This window comes from Danio aesculapii, chromosome 16 (assembly GCF_903798145.1).
Source record: "Danio aesculapii chromosome 16, fDanAes4.1, whole genome shotgun sequence".
Classification (NCBI taxonomy): domain Eukaryota; kingdom Metazoa; phylum Chordata; class Actinopteri; order Cypriniformes; family Danionidae; genus Danio; species Danio aesculapii.
Window position 1 is genome coordinate 13838538 of NC_079450.1, and position 17728 is coordinate 13856265.

General features: G+C 35.3%; 1 protein-coding gene across 1 annotated transcript in view; it reads left to right on the plus strand.

The window, feature by feature from the left end:
* thbs3a (thrombospondin 3a) overlaps nucleotides 1-17728 on the plus strand; it is a 34119-nt gene that overhangs the window by 13117 nt on the left and 3274 nt on the right. Inside the window, exons 12-21 of the mRNA XM_056474777.1 lie at nucleotides 1522-1632; nucleotides 1965-2072; nucleotides 4580-4739; nucleotides 4820-4938; nucleotides 6678-6730; nucleotides 7505-7707; nucleotides 12072-12250; nucleotides 15591-15639; nucleotides 15711-15907; nucleotides 16028-16200. Of these exons, the coding sequence (XP_056330752.1) occupies nucleotides 1522-1632; nucleotides 1965-2072; nucleotides 4580-4739; nucleotides 4820-4938; nucleotides 6678-6730; nucleotides 7505-7707; nucleotides 12072-12250; nucleotides 15591-15639; nucleotides 15711-15907; nucleotides 16028-16200 (1352 nt within the window). The remainder of the gene's footprint in view (nucleotides 1-1521; nucleotides 1633-1964; nucleotides 2073-4579; nucleotides 4740-4819; nucleotides 4939-6677; nucleotides 6731-7504; nucleotides 7708-12071; nucleotides 12251-15590; nucleotides 15640-15710; nucleotides 15908-16027; nucleotides 16201-17728) is intronic.

Genomic DNA, 17728 nt, shown 5'->3' on the forward strand with positions numbered 1-17728 from the left:
ATATATATATATATATATTTACCAATTATGTGATTTAGAACTTATAAAACCATTTGCAAATGTATACAACCCTTAGTCTATGGCAATGGCAGTGTTGGCCTTATGAGAGGACATTGTCAATGATCGAATCTGAAGGCTCCAAGGTGGCAGGGTGCGCAATGGGTGGCTTCTTGGTGAGTGATGTATGTAAAGATATTCCAGCTAAGTTTTTTTTTTATTTAATTTTTTTAATTGAGCATAATTATTTAACTGCATATCAGGAGACCGGGGTTATCCATTAAAGACGTGGCTGTTAACAACCCACAAACTGACCAAGAGCACAGATAAAATGTTGCCCATTCTCGCACTCGTCATTTGTAGAACGGGCGATTGGGCAGCTGAAATGCCGGTGGTGCTACCTTGAGAGCGGAGGGGTGCTGCTATACCGCCCTAACAAAGTGTTCCTGTAATACATCTGTGTCTCCCACAGACACGGATACTACACCAGACAGTAAAGTGTCGCCCACAATTGAGGCAACTCTCTTCTCAAAGGGTGTTAGTTCAGCCTCCCCTGTTCCCCCGCCTCTTCGGTCGACACTTTGACGGTGCGCCACTGTTCTCTTATTAACCTGCACCTTTACATTGGACCATTTCTTTTTTTAATTCACTCAAAGTGCGATGTTCAGACCCCACTGCATTAATTGCATCAGCTAAATTCTAGGAGCACCTCCAATTCAGATTTTGTGAAGTTTCTCTTCTTGCTTGCTTTTACCATTGCTCTTTCGTTTGGTTTTACCGAAGTGGAGTCATTACCATATTCATTAGGGGGAGGAGGCAAGGAGGGGTTTTGTGCACGTGCGCTCTGTTTCACGTTAATTCGGATGTACAAAGAGAATATGCGTGGGATTCCGCGTACGCAGTGTTTCATACATCAGATTTTTTTTTTACTGCGTAGTGCATACGCACATTTACAACTTTGTCCGTACGCAATGTTTTAGTATTATTCAATGCAACTCTTCGCACATGAGTATTCTCTTCTCTGATTGGTCAGACAGCTTAATCCATTGTGACCGTTTTTATTTGTTATTAGTGAAAACAGAATAGTCACTATTAGTATATATTGAAAGATGCACAAGTATCTAATGTTTAAATACTAATATCTAGATAAATAAGCACCAGTATCTGAAAATGACAATTATTATGGTTTAATAAAATTTGTATTATCAGGCTTTTTTAAGTACTACTATCTAAAGTAAGCACTAGTAACCAATAAATAAATACTCCTAGTTAATGGAATAGATACTAGTGTAAAAAAAAATTAATTAGCATGAAAATAGATGCTTGTGTCTTTTATGGGCTAAATGTTATAGGGTAGACATTGAAGGATTTTGGATCAATAAGGTTTCAGTGTGGGTGGGGGCTACCCAACGGTGTATTAAAGTAATTGACAACATACCAAATCACTAAGCACTTCTGCTCATCTATCATATCTTTTCTACATCATAGCAGTTTTCTGATAAACCTTCTCTGTGGTTCTCCTAGTGTAATGTTGGATGGGCTGGTAATGGTCACACCTGCGGGAAGGACACAGATATTGATGGTTATCCTGACCGCTCTCTGCCCTGTATGGACAATCACAAGCACTGCAGACAGGTTTGAAAATCGTCATCATCTCACCCACATTCCTTCTTTGACTCTGTATAAACGTTCACTGATGTTATTCTTGTAAGAACTTATAACCATGTTGTTTTATTTATTCAGTGATGGTTTATAGACTTGATGCACTCCAGCTCAAGTACTATTGTTCATACATCTTGTTCCTTTCAATTAAATTAAGCTATTCATCCTAGATGAGCTAATGTGTTGACATTTAATTTAGCATTTGTTTGGACATTTATATGATGGATAAGAATGCTTTTAGTGTGTCTGAAGGTTTAAAGTACTTTAAGTGTAGGGATGTTCATATATTGTGTGTTTTTTTTCAGGACAACTGTGTTTACACACCTAATTCGGGTCAGGAAGATGCAGATAATGATGGGATTGGAGATCAGTGTGATGAAGATGCTGATGGAGATGGAATAAAGAATGTTGAGGTGCATTTGTGTCCAATCCAACTAGTGTTTTTAGTAGGGATGCTCCGCTCAGGATTTTTGCAGACGACACAGTGTGTCGATTCCTCATCATGGTGATCGGCTGATGCTGAGTAACAATTCTGATGCTTCAAGCTATAACTTTGGCATTGCATAAAGCACATTTTCGTCTAAGAAGGATACTTAAGTGGAGATCTCTTCTTTCCTAAGAGAATAAATGAAGCAGTCGCATATAATCCCTTTAATATATCACTTATATCCATTTAGTGTGGACATGTCATGGTCAGAAGCAGCTTAACAGAATTGAAAATTTGGTAAGAAAAATGACTAACAGTGCAATTTGAAAAACATTGCAAATGATGGAGGAATAATTCATTGCGTCTCAATCAAGAAAAAGTTTGGAGTGCATATTTGATGCATAAGAGGTTTTCCTCTGCTTGTAAATTCATAAACAAACACTTGTGATCGGTTCATGAGATCAGCCAGATTAGCGAGTAACGATTGAGTCTTGAAATGTGATTATTGGGCCGATACTGATCTCTGGCCAGTTGACCATCTCTAGTTTTTAGTTGTTGTTTTTCGTTTAAATACAGCTTAAACTTGAAAAATGAAAAATTGTATTTCAGTTCTATTATGTACAGTACAGTGTCATGTGGACACTCATTTCCAAAATAATATTGCAACAGAAACCAAACTGTTAAACACATACTTGTGGAATGTCCTATTTTTAATGTTATCAGACAACAATTTTTTCTGGAGAGACTTTAAGTGAAGTATTTTTTAAATGTGAATCAATCCAAACTTGTAAAATTTTATCAAAAGTAAACCTTAAAAACAGTTTTAGATTTTTATCTCCTAAATTTTTATTATTACTATTTATGTATTTTATCTTATGCATTATTTATTGCTGTTGATGACTTTTTATTGTTAAAATATTTTTTATAATTATAGAAAAGTGATATTTAGAAATGTAAACTTGATCTGTTTTTTTTTGCCATGAAACAGCCAGAGAAGCTGATATGGCAATAAACTCAAAACTCTCTCTCTTGTTTCTAAAATAGGATATTAAAAAAATCTAATGTTATTTATCTCCTAATTCTCACTTTTTCCCACAATTTGGAGAAAGTAATTTGATATTGAGATTCTGAAAAATGTTGAGTTTATGGACCCTATCATACACCTGGCGCAATAAGGCGCAAGACGTGTTTGCCGCGACATGTTGCTATTTTTTAGACCAGCGTAACCCTAATTTTCCCGTTTTGCACCACGTTGTTTAAATAGCAAATCAATATTATTGTTAATTTATTAGTTTGCTATGAATTAGAACTGCATTTAGAAATTGTTTTGAAACAAATATGTGCAATTAACAAATAAAATTATAAATGTAGGCTAATGGATGTCTATGCGAACAACACCATTTGCTTATCTACAAAAGAGAGAAAGATAAAGTAAAGAGGTCGAATAGAGGAGGCTCATTCTTTATCCTCGCGCTGCAGATGGTCTGTTTAACTGTTTTCACGCTAGTGAAGAGTTGCTATGTAAATGGAAAATGTGCCATGGCATGACACAACTGACTCATAAAGGGAATGGGAGATGAGACTCTGATTGGTTTATTCTTAAAACACACCCAGAACTCATTAAGAAAATAAGCACAACCCTGTTAGACCAGGCACCGTGGTGCAAACCATATTTTTCCATTCCTAAAATTGCAAAAGTGGATTCGGACACAACTTTAATGCCTTTGCACCATGTGCTTTAGACTTTGCACCAAGATCGTTAAAATAGAGTCCTATATCTCAAAATTTTTACTTTTTCGGAATTATGTGCTTATAGATTTTCTCATAAATTTGACTTAATTTTTTCTAATTCTTTGACAAGATTCCATAATAACTAATTTAGGCTAAACAGAAATATTTATGAACCCTAATAAAAAATAGTGCAATTACTAAATGTCAACTAATATTTAATAAAAAAAAATATCCAGATTTTAACAAATGCTATGATAATATTAGTCATGCTGGTTTGAAACCACTGCATTTTTAGATTCTTTGTATACTTTTATAGAACTGATTAAAATATATATTGTATCTATAAAATATATATTGACATATTTTCAGTTATCACTTTCAATTTAGTTCTTTTTTTTTTACAATTTTTTTACAATTTAGTCATTATTTTTTATATTCAGTTTTGAGTTTAGTTTTTAATCATTTCAAGTTCGCAGTTTTAGTGCTTCAACTTATTTCTCTTATAACAACATATTTCTGTCTTATTTCTGTGGCATAAAGTTTTAATCTCACAATTCTGACTTTTTCCCTCACAATTTAAAGAGGAGTAAAAACTGTGAGAGATACTCTAAGAATTGTAAGAATTTAATCTATATCAAAATAGAAAACAAACTAATATAATGTATTAATTAAGAAAATTAATGTTGATAAATACTTTGTTCATATCTTATTTTTATTCTTATAAAATGACACAAGAACACTGCATCTGTCTTATTTCTTCAGGATAACTGTCGTCTGGTCTCCAATAAAGACCAGCAGAACTCGGACACAGATTCGTTCGGAGACGCGTGTGATAACTGTCCCACCGTTCCCAACATTGACCAGAAAGACACCGATAGCAACGGAGAGGGAGACGCATGTGATGAAGACATTGACGGAGATGGTAAAAAACCATTGGGCTCAATGGATTGGACTGTTTTGTGTTTTTACAGCATCATCTTGAGCGGATGTGATGTTTTGCAGGGATTCAGAATGTCCTGGATAACTGTCCTAAAGTGCCGAACCCGATGCAGACGGACCGGGACAGAGACGGAGTGGGCGATGCGTGTGACAGCTGTCCTGAGATCAGCAATCCCATGCAGGTACTCTAGCACAGCTTATATTAGTGGACAAAGATTAATCACATTCGAAATAAAAGTTTGTTTTGACATAATGTATGTGTGAGTTATATAAATTTATTATGTATATGTTATACACACATGCATAGAAACAGAGTCCAAAAGAAGCCTCTGTAGAAGTTGGGGCTGGTGCTCTGACTCTTTTTTTAGTTTGCGGAGGAAGTAAAGATGCTGCTGTGATTTCTTGACCAATGCAGCAGTGTTGTTCGTCCAGGAGAGATCCTCAGTTATGTGTACACCCAGGAACTTGGTGCTGCTCACATGCTCCACAGACGCACCATTGATGGTCAGAGGAGCATGCAGAGTGTACGCTTCTCTGAAGTCAAAAACAATCTTCTTCGTCTTCTCCACATACAGAAAGAGATTGTTAAATAGGATTGCATACTTATATACATATACATATATATATATATATATATATATATATATATATATATATATATATATATATATATATATATATATATATATATATATATATATATATATATATATATATATATATATATATATATATATATCCATACCTACATACGTTTGATATATACACACACACACACACACACACACACAGTTGAAGTCAGAATTATTAGCCCCCTTTTTAATATTTTCTGAATTATATTTAATAGAGCAAGGAAATTTTCACAGTATGTCTAATAATATTGTTTCTTCTGGAGAAAGTCTTATTTGTTTTATTTCAACTAGAATAAAAGCAGTTTTAAATTTTTTAAAATCCATTTTAAGGTAAAAATTATTAGCCCCATTAAGCAAATTTATTTTCGATAGTCTGCAAAACAAACCATCAGTATACAATAACTTGCCTAATTACCCTAACCTGCCTAGTTAACCTAATTAACCTAGTTAAGCCTTTAAATGTCACTTTAAGCTGTATAGAAGTGTCTTGAAAAATATCTAGTCAAATATTATTTACTGTCATCATGGCGAAGATAAAATAAATCAGTTATTAGAAATGAGTTATTAAAACTATTATGTTTAGAAATGTGTTAAAGAAATCTGCTCTCCGTTAAACATAAATTGGGGAAAAAAAATAAAGGGGGGCGAATAATTCAAGGGGAATACACATAATACATGTATACACAGTACATGCACATATATTATGTCAACACAGACTTTTGTTTCGGATGCAATTAATAATAATACGATAATTTTTTTTGTACAGCAGTAATATATATTCATGTACTACGGTAATTTTATCAGTTTGTAAATAGCCTGTATTGTCATTTTTGTGTATTTGCAGCATTTTTTCATTAACTATGTTTACTATGTTTTATTACTACCTGTTGTTTTATTTTTGTTTGTTTTTATTTATTTTTTTTAATACATTTTTAATCATTACTTTGATTTATTTTTTGTGTTTTTAGATGAGTTTTAGTTCAGTTTTACCATTTAGTCAATTTCACTTATTAATTAAATTTTAGTGATTTACAGTAGTCACCAAGCAGTATTTTCATTTATATTTTTATATTTGTATCTAATTTTATTTTAGCTTAATGAAAAAAAAAATTAACAATTTTGGTTAACCTTGTTTGGAACTACGTGATGTTGAGTAAATTAGTTGTTTTTTTTTAATTGAAAAATAATTTAAGTAGCTTAAAAACAGCTAGTTTTTCAAATGTATGTTTATTTGATGTTTTCTCTCATATTAATGCTAGGAATAATAAACTCAGTCATTACTTTTGCAGACAGATGTAGACAATGACTTAGTCGGGGATGTTTGTGACACCAACCAAGACACGTGAGTCCTCACAAAACAGCATTTGTTATATTACATTACATAGGAATATTAACATTGTATATAACAGGGGTCATCAACCTTTTTGAAACTGAAAGCTACTTCCTGCGTACTGATTAATGTGAAGGGCTACCAGTTTGATACACACTTCTTTAATAATTAATGATATTCATCTGTGTGAAGACACTGATCATGTTAATGATTTCTCTCAATAGTTGTCAACAATGATTTGGAGGTAGGAAACAGATAAATATCAAAATGCAACACTTTATATCTATAAATCTACAATATTTTCACTAGCCACTAACAATTTTTAACAAACCATACACTACATTGTACCATGTTTGTACAGATTATCAATTGTGTAATATAAATCAACTTAGATTTTACTGAAGTTATGACCAAATCTACAGCACTTTTTACATAACCGACACTCTTCTGACCATTGTAGTTGCCCTGTTGGACATAAGAGAAAGTGGAGATTACATCTGTTCCTTTTTTTTAAGCACAGTTTTGCCTTCACTTTTACACCAATGCAAGTGTGATTTAAAAATTATTGCTACAAAAAATATTGTATGAAGCTTACTGGTAAGTGGCTATGGTGAGCTATTTTTAGAACAGACCCGTGGGCAACTTGTGTGATCCCTGCAGGCGTCCTGGTGCTCGTGGGCATCATGTTGGTGACCCCTGGTATATAAGAAGTTTGCCGCCATCTAGTGTCTCCCAGCATTGAATGTCTCTTCAGTTGAGCTCATGTTTTAATATTGTGTGTTTCAGGGATGGAGACGGACACCAGGACACTCGGGATAATTGTCCCGATATCCCAAACAGCTCTCAGCTGGACTCGGATAATGATGGCATCGGAGATGACTGTGATGAAGACGACGACAACGACGGTATCCCGGACAATCATGCCATCAATGGCGTGGGGCCCGATAACTGCAGACTCATATCCAACCCCAACCAGAAAGACTCAGACAGTAAGAGCCTTCATATCCACCTTTCCTTATTAATGAACAGACATGATCTGAATAACGACACTCTGTGCTTGTTGAGTCTAAACACACATCAGTTTTCAACTCCAGATGGTCTAGAAGATGCCAAATGTGAACAACGAATGTTACTAATATGTGCTCTACTATACTGTTCTGTAATACTACACTATAGTAATTCATAATAAATACCATAGTGTCTTTGAAAGATACTACACCACCTGACAAAAGTCTTGTCATCGATCCCAGTTGTAAGGGCTACAAATAATAACTTGACTTCTAATTGATCATTTATAAAAGTGACAGAAGGTAGATTTTTCAGATGAATCATCTGATGAACTGCATCCCAATCATCACAAATACTGCAGAAGACATATTAGAACCTGCATGGACCCAAGATCAGTCAAGTTTGTGGAAGGAAAAATCATGGTTTGGGGTTAAATGCGAGAGATCTGCAGAGTAAATAGCAACATCAACAGCCTGAGGTATCAAGACATTTGTGCTGCCCATTACATTACAAACCACAGGAGAGGGCAAATTCTTCAGGAGGATAGCGCTCCTTCTCATACTTCAGCCTCCTCATCAAAGTTCCTGAAAGCAAAGAAGTTCAAGATGCTCCAGGATTGGCCAGCCCAGTCACCAGACATGAACATTATTGACAATGTACTGTATGGGGTAAGAGGAGGAGGCAATGAAGATGAATTCAAAGAATCTTGGTGAACTCTGGGTGTCCTGCAAGAATCAAGTTATTGATTGTTGTTCCTAAAACGTGGATAGGCGATAAGACTTTTGTCAGATTGTTTATAGTAAAGTATTTGAATTAATCTGTTGTGGTAATAGTTGCTATATTGATACAACAACTATAGTAATATAAGCTAGGTTTTCTACGCCTTATAGGTATATTGTATTACACCACAGTTAGTAGTGAAAAAACTATAGTATACTACTTTATTTATTACAGTTTATCATTCATTCACATAGTGTTGTAAAAGATATAATGTAAACAGTATAATACATATTAAAATATGGTATTTACTATAGTAACTTTGTTCATTTGGGCTAAGATAGTCGGAAAGTGATTCAACTTTGATTTATTGTTGAAATATTGGTGTCTGTGGTGCAAAGTGTTGGGTGAAGTTACTTTTAAAAGTTATATATTACAATGTTGGATGGCACAGTGGTGCAGTGGGTAGCGCTGTCACCTCACAGAAAGAAGGTGGCTGGTTTGAGCCCGGGCTGGGTCAGTTGGCATTTCTGTATGAAGTTTGCATGTTCTCCCTGCATTCGCGTGGGTTTCCTCTGGGTGCTCTGATTTCCCCCACAGTCCAAAGACATGTAATGTAGGTGAATTGGGTAAGCTAAATTGTCCATAGTCTATGTGTGTATGTCCTGGTCCTCCAGGTTGGGGGTTGAGCGTTGAGCTGACAACCCACCTCATTAAAACTAGATGTTTCAAAACCCCAATATGGTGCAGCTAAATATCAACTTCGATATAAAATGGCCCTGGGAGTAAGTATATTACAATCTTGAGTCACTTTAAAAAAGTATCTAAACATGTTACTTTGTTACTTCATAAGGAAAGTAATGTTAAAGTATCTTATTTTAGATTAAGATATGTTTAAGATTGTAATATGTTACTTTTTTTTAAAGTAACTTTACTCAACACGGATGCAGAAAGTCAGATTTTGTAATTCGTTCACTTTATTGTGTCATATGACTATACCAGGAGTGCCCAAACTTTTTCATATGAAGGCCCAAAACCAAATATCATTGAGAGCCATGGGCTGAAGAGAAATATACCAAACTATATTACATTAACGTTGCCACGGGTCATTTCCTAATTTATTTAATAATATTTCAAAATAAATAAAAAAACTAACTTTAAATCATATTAACTAATGCAGTATGACTTTTAAATGATAACTTATTGTAATAAAAACAAACAATCACATTGATAACACAGTGGAGTTCAATGCTGAGTACGCTAGTCAAGCAGAATCTGCCTTTGACTTGATTTGCTCACCAAAGTATCTGCATTGTCAGGTGACAGTATGTACATTTAATCAAAATCTGATTAATTTACACCATTTAATTGAAACCTTTAATTTCAGTTAACTTTTAACAATAAAGTAAACAATGGGTAACATTAAATTTGAATTGACAGTCTCGAAAGGATTCCCATCATTCTCCCTATCTTGTCAGATGGTATGATGGGCCAAATCAAAGGTGACCATGAGCCAACTTTGGCCCACAGGCTGTAGTTTGGGCATACCATACAGTGGTTATAACAGCTATTGAGATATTGAGTTTTCTCATTTCAAATGAGCAGAAGCTTTTTATTTATCCGAAAATAATATATTGTAATATACAGGTATATTGTACCTGAATCAAATTAATAAGAATATTTTTGCACTATTAGAAGATTAGTTCACTCAAAAAAACAAAATTCCGTTATTAATTACTCGCCCTCATGTTGTTCCAACCCCTGAGACCCAGAAATTAAGATATTTCAAGCCTGTTTCACACCGCAAGCATGAGCAGAGCGTGTTTTTTTTTCTGCGTCCATGTTAACAGGTTACAGCTTTTATACTGCATGCAGAAGCAGCACGAAGTAGCAGTGCCGCGATTGTTTCAGCGCTGGGTCAAGCTCATTTAAAGTGACAGTGCATTGATAATGACCAAAAGCACACTGAATGACAGTTAAAAAGTAGCAATTTTACCCAATAAATGCATCGATACGATCCATTGATTTTTATATATTCAACCAAATGAACTTAAACGATTAAAAACGGCAACAAATATTTATTTGGGCTCGAACTACAAAACCAAATTTAACACAAGTTTAGTATTAGTTTTGCTTAGTAAGTTGCACAGTAGTTTGATCATGTATAAATACCATTATAACTATATTGTATAAATATTATTAGAATTATAGGCCTACATCATCCTGACAATCAAAAACGAAATGACATGATATCGCAGGCGATTTCAGTCTTCTGACCGAGTGCATCTGAAAAGACATGAATGACACTCCTCAGTGTGTTAGAAGCATACAGCTCTGTAGGATCTATATAATTTGTAAAATAAAGACTTGGTTAAGGAAACAGGATAGGAGGAAGTTGCCGCAGGCCTTGGTGCAGATGAAAAGTAAAAAAAATTGTATTTATAGATAAATAGGTAACTAGATAGAATAGACAGAGATAGATTGAGCTCTGCAGCAGCTGCCAATGAGCTGCACGATGCAGACGCAGTCAGTGTAAAAGGTAAACGCCTGCACGCTGCTTCTGCTCTCCATACGTGCTTCGCAGACGCTGCTCATGCTCTGCTTGTGCTTGCAGTGTGAAACAGATGTTAGACAAAATCGGAGAGCTCTCTGAACCTTCATAGACAGCAATGTTCACGAAAACGTACATAGAAAATGAAACAAAAACATTGTCAAAACATTCTATGTGTCTTCAGTGGTTCAACTCTAATATGAAGCTCCAAGAACAGTTTTGTGCACATAAAACTTTAAAAACGACACTGTTCACCCAAATCTTCCATGTCCGGTCAGGGTTTATGTTTACTATGGGTAATATGATACTTGCTTGTTGTGCTGCCGACTTTAATGGCAATATTTTGTATTAACCATAGTGAACACTGATGAGGAATATATAGGCAAAGTCTTATTTACCCTTTTTTTGGTGCACAAGAGGGTTTTTGAAGCTTTGTTTGATTACAGTTGAACCACTGAAGTCACATGGACTGTTTTGAAATTTGTTTTAGTTCCTTTTCTGAATGCCTTGAGACCATTGTTGTCTATTGAGGATGAGAGAGCTGTCAGATTTAATCTAAATATTCTTAATTTGTGTTTGTAAGATCATGAATGAATGTCTCGGGGATTGGAATGACACGAGGGTGAGTAATCAATAACATTCATTCATTCATTTTCCTTCGGCTTATTCCCTTTTTTAATCTGGGGTCACCACCGCGGAATGAACCACCAACTTATCCACCATATGTTTTACGCAACGGATGTCTTTCCAGCCACAACCAAGCACTGGGAATCACCCATACTCTCCCACATTCACACACATACACTACAGCCAATTTAGCTTATTCAATTCACCTATAGTGCATGTCTTTGGACTGTGGGGGGAAAATGCAAACTCCAAACAGAAACGCCAACTGACCCCATCAGGCTTGAACCGGCAATCTACTTGTTGTGAGGCAACAGTGCTAACCACTGAGCCACCGTGCCGCCTAATCAATAACAGAAGTTCCATTTTGTTCTGAATTAATCCTTTAATTCTGAATAATGACGTATGTGAAGAATGCATCATCGACACATCATTTCTTTCATTCTGTTTTAGGTAATGGAGTGGGCGATGTATGCGAGAATGACTTCGACAATGATTCAGTGATGGATTTGGTTGATGTGTGCCCAGAAAGTGCTGAAGTCACACTCACAGATTTCAGAGCTTATCAGACAGTCATTCTGGACCCGGAGGGCGACGCTCAGATCGACCCCAACTGGGTGGTGCTCAATCAGGTAGAGGATCATGTTGATCTGACACATGTTGCTCTGACACAGTTTTTCCCAGAGATTACAATTGTTATCTGCTTATAAGCATCATTTAAATCATTCAGTATCTGTATTATTGCATTTTGAGTCCACTTGTACCTGAAAAGGCATTATTGTATGAAACAGTCATAGCTTAATTTTTTTTTAGAAAGAAATCATATTGAGTTAGTGTGGGGGAAATAAAAGTCCTAAATATTTTAACAGTGTAACTATAATTAGAAGTTCTTTAACAAAACACTTGAACCACCTAAAAATGAATGCATTATAGATGTACAATTGGGAATTTTTTTAAAAACATTGACACGTTTTATTTGATTATGTAATTATATAACATTTATAAGAACATGAAGAGTTCAGATGCAAAACCATCTAAATCCATCAGACCGATTTTCTTGTAAAAGAGCATTTTCTATCAGACTCCTATAATTAGGTTCAGAAGTATTTTTATTTCAATCAGAATTTTATTTGTAATGATAAGGTTATTAGCTGGGAAAAAATATATATATATTTTTTTTTTAAATGTCACTTTAGACTATTCTTTGGTTTTTAACATGAGGATTCAAGAAATATGTACACCTTTCAATATCTCACACACACACACACACACACACACACACACACACAAACGGACGCACAATCACAAAACAAGACAAAAACACCTTCACATGTACAAAATAACAACAAAGTAAAAGAATATAAATCACTCTCCTTCTGACAGACTAAATTTTGCATGTAACCAAAACACTAAATTTGACATTATGGACGAGGTTAGATGATAATAATAATGATAATAAAAGTTGTGTGTAATGTATGTCCTGGACCAAGGACAGCATTTGCAATTGAGATGCACACAGTTGAAGTCCAAATTATTAGCCCCCCTTTGAATTTTCTTTTCCTTTTTTAAATATTTCCCTAATAATGTTTAACAGAGCAAGGAAATTTTCACAGTATGTCTGATAATATTTTTTCTTCTGAAGAAAGTCTTGTTTGTTTCATTTTGACTAGAATTGAAGCAGTTTTTAATTTTTTAAAAACCATTTTAAGGACAAAATTATTAGCCCCTTTAAGCTATATTTTTCTGATAGTCTACAGAACAAACCATCATTATACAATAACTTACCTAATTACCCTAACCTAATTAACCTAGTTAAACCATTAAATGTCACTTTAAGCTGTATAGAAGTGTCTTGAAAAAATATCTAGTCAAATATTATTTACTGTCATCATGGCAAAGATAAAATAAATCAGTTATTAGAAATGAGTTATTAAAACTATTATGTTTAGAAATATGTTGAAATAATCTTCTCTCTGTTAAACAGAAATTGGGGGGGGGAAATAAACAGGGGGGCTAATAATTCAGGAGGGCTAATAATTCTGACTTCAATTGTATATTTCTTTTAGTTAGAGAAGATACTTATTTGTAAGCTTGGTTTATGTAGATTACTTTGAAGATGCCTAAATATGGATTTTAGCTCAAAGGAAAGTCCTATAGATTGTCCAGTAAGTTGCTTAACTGTAATTGAATAGTCTAAAAATGCAATGTGATCTTTTACTTTACTTTTCAGAAGGCAAGTATTAAATGCAGTAACTAGATACTTTGTAATTTATTACTAATGTTGGGTAAAGTTACTTTTAAAAGTAAGATATTACAATCTTGAATCACTTCTCTTTTTAAAAAGTGTTACTTAGTTACGTTTTAAGGAAAGTATGTGTCATGTTGTTTTTTAATATTATCATTATTTTTTATTATTAAGATTGGCTTAAGATTGTAATATATTACTCTTAAAAGTAACTTTACCCAACACTGCTAATTACACCCAAAACTGGTCATAAACATCTGAATTGGAATGTGTTATTGACAGCTGTTAAAAGGATAGTTCACCCAAAAAATTGAAAATTCAGTCATCATTTACTCGACCTTCACTTGTTCCAATCCTGTTTGAGTTTCTTTCATCTGTTAAACACAAAAGAAGATATTTAAAAGAAAAAAAAGTTGTAAAGCTGTAACTATTGACCTCCATGGTAGTTGTTTTCCTTGCTAATGTCAATGCTTACAGGTTTTTTTTTTTTGCAAAATATCTACTTTTGTGTTCTACAGAATCTATAAACTCATTAATGGCTCATTTCCACTTAGTGGTACGGTATAGTACGGGTCACCTTTTTCAGGCTTGCGTTTCCACTGCTTAAAGGGTACCAATGGTGTACCCTTGGTGTAAGTTTCAGTCGACGTCATTTGATTATAACTGCAGATCAATGATATAATAAATTAAATAATTATAAAAATAGTCTACTCTAATGTCTGAAATTATATAAAATAAATGCAACATATATGAACATATACAGACTCTTACAGTCTTCGATATGTTACCAATTACATGTAGTCCTTATTTGGGTTCAAAAACAACACGTAACATATAGCTCACAGCTCATCTGTGTCTTTAATCTTCACCAGTACATGCAACCTCTGTTAGAAAGTATTTTCGTCATTCCGAGCTCATAACAGTCCAACAGGTGATGATGATAATTAAACATGGCAGTATGTTCATGGTTTAGGTTGCTGAAAGAATCATTAGCTCCTTTGTTTTTTCTGGCTTCTTCATGTTTTTTTTGCTCTTCACTCTGGTATTTGTCTGTTTCTGAAAGGATTGGGTGTCAGAAGCACTTCAATAATCACTTGCATGTTATTATCATTAGCTCAAGAAGTTCGTTATTTCAAATATAGATGCGCACACAAGCTCTCTTGAGAAAGTGAAACCACTCACGCTCCGAGGTCTCGTAAAACAACAACAGGACACGACAGATTCTGTTCTTCTGGGCTTTGTGGCTGTTCATCAAGATGACGACAAGGTTTGTTTGAGCTCGCGTCGACAATGACTCGTTATTATATGTATATAATATTACGGCATAATGTCTCGGCTGTGTGTTTAAAAACAATGCTTCCTTTGTTTTCATTCTCCTACTTGTGTACGCGCTAGTGATTCTTCTCTCTAAACCAATAGCATTTAGCTGTGCATCTAGCTCTGCCTTTTGGTACCCTATTGTCGTGCTAGATACCGCTTGGAAAGGGTACCAAAAAGTGCTACAGTACAGTTTGCTTTTTGGTATGCTTTGACAGTGGAAACAGCCATAAAAGCGCACCGACCTGTACCGTACCACTCGGTGGAAATGGGCCAAAAGGTTTGGAAACTCTCTAGGGTGTGTAAAATAGTGATGACATTTTCAACTTGGGTAAACTATCCTTTTAAACATGAAGTGTATAATTTACAATACTTTAGTGCTCATATTAACAGATGAATTTGGGTTTCAGGGAATGGAAATAGTTCAGACCATGAACAGTGACCCTGGACTAGCAGTGGGTGAGTCTTGATTCAGATTATAATAGCTGAACGCAGAGCAAATCCTCAAAACGTGATTCATCTCTCCGCAGGTTATACAGCATTTAACGGCGTGGACTTTGAGGGAACATTCCACGTGAACACAGTGACTGATGATGACTACGCAGGCTTCATCTTCGGCTACCAGGATTCATCCAGTTTCTATGTGGTGATGTGGAAGCAGACTGAACAGACGTACTGGCAATCCATCCCATTCAGAGCCATGGCTGAACCGGGCATGCAGCTCAAGGTCAAAATGCTGCTAAATTACTGTCATTATAAACGTACACTGAAATATATTGGCTTGTGTTAAATATATCTTCACGTGACCTCTCTTGTATTGAGATTTTAAGACGCTGTGTTTGTGTAGGCAGTGAAGTCTCGTACAGGTCCTGGTGAGTTTCTTCGTAACGCTCTGTGGCACGCGGGAGACACTGATGGAGAGGTGAAGCTGCTGTGGAAAGACCCACGAAACGTCGGCTGGCTGGATAAAACATCGTATCGGTGGCAGCTCAGCCATCGGCCACAGGTCGGCTACATCAGGTGAGACTTCCTGCAACAGATTAAACACTACTGTTTGAGGCATACCTGTCAACCCTCCTGTTTTTGCAGGGATTCTCCTGTATTTTGCCATTCTATCCTGCAATCATCCATTTAAGTATTTTCCTGTATTTCTCCTGTAATTCTAATCTTTCTATGAAAAGTGAAAGTAGCATCGCTCTTCCTATGCAACCTCTGAATTAGTCCATTCATGTAACGGTGCTGACTGACGGCCACGATTCATTCCGCTGTGGCGACCCCGGATTAATAAAGGGACTAAGCTGAAAAGAAAATGAATGAATTAATATACTGACGGACGCGCTTCATGGTTATAAAGAAATGCTGTTCCCAGATCAGCTTCTGTACATGCGATTTGAAGAGGAGCAAAATTGAACACTTTTGTATTTGGGTGTGTTTTTAAACAGACAAATACACTTAACAACATGTGAACATGTCCGTCCTGGCATATTTTATTTTAAACACGAATAATTGTGTCTTAAACTAGCATAAACAGTTACGAAAGTAATTGAATGCTTTCATTATAGATCTGTGCGCTCTTAAAGTCACACCTCTGTTATTAAACAAAACCGTGGATCAAAATGAGAGAGTCGCTGCTCTTCACTAAATAACTATAGTAACTTTGGTCAATATTTAAATACAGTGAATGAGATTTTATGACTTGATTTAATTTATGTATAGGCCACTGTCTTTAATAGGCTAAACCTTTTATTTTATTTTCAATTTTCTAATGTTTCTTATCTATTCAATTATTTTAAGCTAATTTCCTCCCCTTATTTGTAACTATTTCAGCTTATATACAATTAAGCTGCTCTGAATTGCCAGATTAAGGAGTTTGGGTTCATTTGGGTTCATGAACAGCCCCATAAAGATTTAGATCCTCAGAGGATGCATTACGAGCACTATTCTATGACAGATACGTGATTGCAAGCCGTGTGGAGCGATTACAAAATACAACACACAATTAAATACATATTTTTTGAAAACTACAGAAAATGAGGCAAGCATTGTACAGGATCTGAAGGAAGAAGAAACTGGTCCATACAAACTGTGTAACATTTACTGACAAAGTCCTATACATTAGTAGTGTTTGCTGCTCCTTCCTTTAATAACAAACGGTCGGCGAATCCTGCGTTGCAGGGTAGGTTATTGTATCAATCATCAGAAAAATGACCGGAACAAACACAGCACAAGGTTGGCCATACTGTAGTGTTGTAAAAATGAACTTTAACCCTTTATTCCCCACAGCCGCATGTCTGGCCATCTCTCAGTGATAGTAATCTTCACGTCATGATCAATCCCATGATCCCTCGCACTCCGCTAGTGTCTGAAGAGAAAGGCACGTTCACGTTTTACCGGGTCCAGCACTACATATTTGGCAATGTCTCGTATTGACATCGACACGTGTAGACAAAAGATCCAAACAAAGGACGAATCATTCGACTCTGAGTCGACTAAATAGAGTCAATAGTTTAAAACACGGTGAACTTTCAGATTTAAACCTCAGCTGGAT